This window comes from Gracilinanus agilis, chromosome 5 (assembly GCF_016433145.1).
Source record: "Gracilinanus agilis isolate LMUSP501 chromosome 5, AgileGrace, whole genome shotgun sequence".
In the NCBI taxonomy this organism is placed as follows: domain Eukaryota; kingdom Metazoa; phylum Chordata; class Mammalia; order Didelphimorphia; family Didelphidae; genus Gracilinanus; species Gracilinanus agilis.
Window position 1 is genome coordinate 164,720,587 of NC_058134.1, and position 6,000 is coordinate 164,726,586.

The following is a 6,000-nucleotide window of genomic DNA, read 5'->3' on the forward strand; positions in this document are numbered from 1 at the left end:
TAATCTTTGAATGAGATCCCTTGAATGAAAAGTGCCTCTGACTGCTGACACTTGTAAACTTCTCAGAGTGCTTTTCCCACAAGTAGTCTAAGTCAGACTGGTTCAGAGGGAAGAAGTTATTATAACCTCTTTTTTCTAATCTATCACTCCTCCAGAAGCATCTGAAAGCATCTTTTCAGTCCCCTCCCCCTCTGCTGGATACTGAAGGAATCCCCTATTACCATATATTTACTCAAAATCCCTTCTTTTCCTACCTTACCATCTTCATTTTTCCTGTCAAATACCTTTCATTTGTGGCAAGACCAGGTGATAAGACAAGTGGAAAGCAAATTTTAGAAGGCTGTGTAGTTAACTGAAACTTCTTCCTGGCAACCTGAGCAATGACTGAGTTAATAGTGAATCTTTGAAAACAAGTGACCATGGGAAATTAGGGTTGGCAGGGATTTAACCCTTCATGAATCACACTGGAATATTTTTTAGGAGCAAGCATTGAATGTTTTAACTATGTTTGACATCTAATTAGCCAGAAAAAAAGTAGCCAGAAGTTTCAATTATTCTTTGGAAACAAAAGTACAGACAATTGGAAATAAGGCGTTTGCTTTGGAAAAATAACAAGTGGACATGTTGAAATAAAAAGGTAATGACAGCCCAATAAAATGACAGAAGAAAAATTGCTAGACACATTCCTTTTATTCTTCTTGCTCTTGTTCATTTCACAGTTTATTTTACTAAATTGCCAAGCACTGGGTATATAAATAGAACTGTTAGGTAACTGAAGGGTGGTTTTTCTAATTGTGGGTAGGATAATACAAATTAGTTCCACTACTGAGAAATGATTTTCATGAAAGAGTAATAGAAACACTCTATCAAGATGTGCTTCCTGTTTATTCAGAGAGTTTTAAAGCATATACACCAAATTGCTCTTCTCCTTTAATGATGGCCTTTTATTACAGAGGGAATTGGTTCCCTGTAAAATGGAGGATAATCTATTGCCATGGAAATGTGTTATCTTTCTTTTTCTTGAAAGAATTTAGAGGGAGGTTAACAACTTACTGTGCTTTTCCAATTTGCACAAGAAATTGTTAAATATGCATTTTGAAACCAGAAGTGCCAACTTGATAAAGAGTGTTCAATCATAGAATCTACTCATGATTTTGAACTAGGTGACACTAAAATTCTAGCACAGTATATCTCTGAGTCAAAGTCTCAAATAGCACTTAATCCTGGAAAGGAACTACTTGAATAAAGTGGTTCATCAATATAACACATTTCAACTTGTAAAAAGTAAAAAGATAAAGCAAATATTTATATAATATCAAATGATAAAATGACAAATATTTGGAGAAATAACTAGAGATAGTCAAATAATTTCTATTTGGGGAAAAAGAGCTAATAGGCAGTATATGATCAATCCAAATCAATTTACCTAACAGGGAAAGTGGCATATATATTTATTACATGACTCTTACTTTAATTAAATGATTATTTTAAAATTCCCAATTCAACATATATCTAATAATGCATTTAAACCCATAAAAATCATTGTGAAGGGATTTTCCCTTAAAAAGAGTTGTTCAAAAATGCACATTTGCTTTGAAATAATTAAAGAAGAACACATGTTTAATAGGTGTTTAATTTTCTAATCTAAAGTGTGAAAATGACAACTCTTCTCTGTGAGTTTTTTTTCACACAAGTACAACATTCAGAAAGACAGATTTTTCCCATTATGTGAAAATGAAAGAACATATTTCTGTTGGCATGAGAATGGCATACAGTAGAAAGACAAACTGACATATTCATGTCCAGTCATTCTCTACTTTACATTATAGGCTGACACAAGACATTGTGAGAGGGTATTGCTCCACCCCCAATTAAGAAAATCTGAGAATCATAAGAAATCAACACCTTAAGGAGGATAAAGTACTTGGGCTAAAATAGTTTCATCTTCTACTCCATCTTGAATAATTCTTGAATTGTGTAAATGTTCTCTGTTCTTTTTAAGCTGCATATGTATATTCTGAACCTGTGCTGCTATATTTGATGTATCTGGCTACAAAATTTACTGAGATCATAGCATGTGCCACCATACAAAATTCACTGTTAAAATTGTCCACATGTAACATAAAGGTAATTACTGAAAAATTCTGCAATGTATTTCTTGTGTGATACATTCCCTATGAATTAAAACTTGTTCTTCTAGCTATGTAACTAGCTGATGATGTATCTTTAATTACTACTGAAAGACACATAAAATGAAAATAGCATTTTCTTTCAAAGGCTTTAGCAGTACATCAATTAGCCAAATACACAATCTTTTGTACAATCATAACACCCTTTACAGAAGCTAGTCTGTTCCCTCCAGTTTATATTCTCTTGGCAAAACCACCATCTACTGCTTATGTTAAGCATCTGATTGTCAGATTTGTACGAACTGAATATTCATGACAGAGAATTAACCACTTAATGCCTAAAAAGTAAGAAAATGCAAATCTGCCATGACAGGTATTATAGGTACAACCCACACACCTAGGGAGAAGAGAAGCCAGTTTTGCCATGCAATTTTACAATCTTCTAGGGGAATAAAGTCAGAAAAATAAGAGAAGGCAAAATATCATTTAAGATCTCTATCTATATAAGCATGTTCTAGGCACAGGATTCTTTCCTGAAAATGTGATTAAGTGCTCTTTGTTTGCATTTAAATTGTCAGACTCTGAGCATGAGGCATGCTTTTAAAAAAAAGTGTTTCTATCATTTCCTTTATCTCTCTTTCTCTCTCGATATACATACATTAAGACAGGCTTTCACATGTCAACAAACTAAACGTTCTGAAGAAAGCTGTAAAGAGAATAAAGAATCTGAAGAAACCAAATAAGGAGAAGAGAAAATGATTTACCTTTATAGGATAATTTCAGTCTTGGCACATTATTCTTCATATTTTGATAGTTCGCTCTTGCTGCTAGTAATACTCCCCAGAAAAGATAGGCAATCCTACGGAGCCAACCCATGCTGAAGATAGTGTAGGTCCTTCCGCGGCTTCACTGTTCTCTCCTGTAGTGTGCAGCCACGGAAGTTCAAACAATCTGGAAACTGGAGGTAACAGGTGATTTGGGTCAGTTTCATTCATAAATGCAGACAATCAAGACCTCATGGCAATTCTAACATCTCTTCTTCTGTAGCAGTCACTGGAGCAGAGAAACTTCAAACCCTCAAAAAAAAAAAAAAAAAAAAAAAAAAAAAAAAGAGCCAGGCACTGGATAATGAGGCACAACTGTTGTGTGGAAAGAAAAAAAAATTAACAAGGGCTGCTGCAGTGGTGCTTAAGGAGCAGTCCCTTTTATCTACTCTACTCTGATAGCCGGTGGCAGAAGCTAATCCTGCTCTCTGCTTCATTCGGCTCTTTGGTAACAGAATGAAAGGAAAACAGAGACTGAGAGAGCGAAAAGAGAGACCAGAGTGAGAGTGAGAGAGACTGAGTATGCCAGAGAGAGAGAGAGGGAGTGAGAGAGAGAGAGGAGAGGGAGAGAGACAGGAGAGAGAGAGAGAGAGAGAGTCGAAGAGAGAAACTGAGCAGCAACGGCAGCAGCAGCAGCAGCAGCAGCAGCACACCGACTTTTTCTGTACACATGCAGGAGAGAGATGACACAAGATCCCACAGACAGGTTTTCCCAACACTCACTAGACTAGCTGACAATGGGAGAACAGGCAAGCTCAACCCACTCCCCTTCCCTGCTGTCACACAACACATGCAAAAAACATCTACCAGAGATTAGAGGAGGGAACATAAACCTCCAGCGTGCTTGTGAAAGGCATGTAGCTATAAATTTACTTCCCAAGGCATAGGCTATTTAATAGCCATTTTTGGGTGCAATTTTGATTAAAAAAATATGAATTCTGCTACCTACATAAATAATAGCCCATTCCTGTTGTATAATCCTGCTAGGACGTATGCTGAGAGAGAGAGAGAGAGAGAGAGAGAGAGAGAGAGAGAGAGAGAGAGAGAGAGAGAGAGAGAGAGAAAACAAAACACAACTGAGTCCTTTCCATCAATGTAAGTTTGCCATTGAAGATTTTAAAATCTTGTTAAAGAACATCCCGCCTCCCCCCCTCCCACTCACAGCTCCCCCACCTTCCCAATTTCAGTGAAGAAATTCCAAGAAAAGCCTATTTCAACAATCAGTTCAAGACAAGTATAGGTCCACTGGGAATTATAAATTACAACAGGGGATTCTCAAAAGGATTCTCAGAATTTAAAAATGTCTACAGTTTTCCAGCTTCTGGAATGCTCTGGATAATATTTTAATACTATGTATCTCATTAACTAAAGTCATTTTTTTCTTGTCTCATCTCAAAGAGTAAAGGAAGACCAGAAAGTTCAGAAAATCCCTGCTGAGTGTCAAGGACCAATAAAAAGAATTTCCTTCCCCTCCCCCCCTTCTACCCCCACCCGAACTCCATTTCTTAAGCTAAGGAAAGGTTACCAAACTTTCTATGGTATGCATATGTACATTTTCAAGCACTATGGCATCATTTTCCAAACTGGTATACAGTGAAAGCAGATTAATTTTTCTATTACTGCCCCACTCCGGAAAGGGAAAAAAAAAACTCTATTAAATATCTCACAGGTACTTTGAGATAGTAGGCATTACTATTATACAACTTCGCTTTTTCTTGTCTCCTACTATCTCCTCTCACACTGTACACTACCAGGCAGTTTACTTTATTTCTGAGTTCAAAAGGAAGTTAACACTGACAAAAGGGAGGAAAAGGGATTTTGCTGTGTTCTTGTTTGTTCCTGAGTTCCAGTTAAACATGTCAACACTTACACTGAAAGACTTTAGTGCTTTTATAATCAAACCTCACTGTTCAGACATCTAGGTTTTCTCTTTACTTAATATAAGTATACTAATGGGAAAAGGACAAGAATTTGGGGTTATTGTGAGGGATGGGTCTGGGGAAGGGTATGGAAAGTGTTCTCCCTTTTTCTTCACATCATTTCATTAAACTGACCTTACTGCATTTGGCAGATATAGATACTCTATTGATAAGGGAATAGAAGTAAACCAATATAATCTCTAAATAATGTTGGTTTTAGTGATTCCCACACTTGCGATCCTGAGCACTTTTCCTGCTCCAGGCAGTGGATTAAAAGTACAAAATGACAAGAGAAGCCTCTGTTTTCCAAGGATTACTTACTATAGACTCTTTCCCAGTAAAGGAATTCATGTCACTTTAGGATTATTTGGAGAATTGCCCTATTGAATTATCCTATTGAAGATCAAAAGTAATTAGTTGTTTTAAAAATCCTCACTAAGAATGCACCTAACTCAGTAGTATTTCCTTTTAATTGCACTAGTTTAAATGAAGCTTATGATTCTGAACATATCCTTAAGAGGAGAAAAGTTCTATTTTGTCCAAAGTAAAATCAATTTGCAGTTATTTTGTTTATTCATTTTTATGCAAAAAGTCAACCTTAAAGCATTTATTGTGCTCCTAGCAAAAAAGAGGTTTCTTGCAAACTTTAGTATAATAGGAGGTAAAAGGTGACTTCATAGGAGAGAAATGTCTTCCAACTGGATTTTGAACCAAAGAATATGTGGTAAATTATTTTATTTTTAAGCACAAATAATCTAAATCAATGTTCATGGCTGGAATTTAGTATAACCAATGTATATATTACTTTTGAAAGTCCTTCCCCATGTTTATTTACAGTAGGAATTGTTCTTATGTTCCAAATTTTAAAGCAACTTGAGGTTTTGGGAGGGAAGTTATAAAAAAATGATGAATAACTTTATATTTTCTTTTCCATAGTTTTTTTCAGCTAACAAAACTAGTTAACTGTCAAAGTGCTAAAAAATTTCTTAGAGAAAGAAAATATTTTATTCTTTTTTTTTATTCCTCCCAGTGCCTAAAATTGTGTCCAGTACACAACGGATACCTCATGAGTGAAAGAAAACAGTTGGATTTTTCAGATGCTTCAACTGAAATCAGAGGCAATATAAG

General features: G+C 35.6%; 1 protein-coding gene across 1 annotated transcript in view; it reads right to left on the reverse strand.

The window, feature by feature from the left end:
- The window catches only part of SEMA3A (semaphorin 3A), a 296,356-nt gene extending 293,351 nt beyond the window's left edge, over positions 1 to 3,005 (reverse strand). The window contains exon 1 of the mRNA XM_044677729.1: positions 2,894 to 3,005. Within this exon, the coding sequence (XP_044533664.1) occupies positions 2,894 to 3,005 (112 nt within the window). The remainder of the gene's footprint in view (positions 1 to 2,893) is intronic.
- Between the last annotated feature and the right edge of the window lie 2,995 nt (positions 3,006 to 6,000).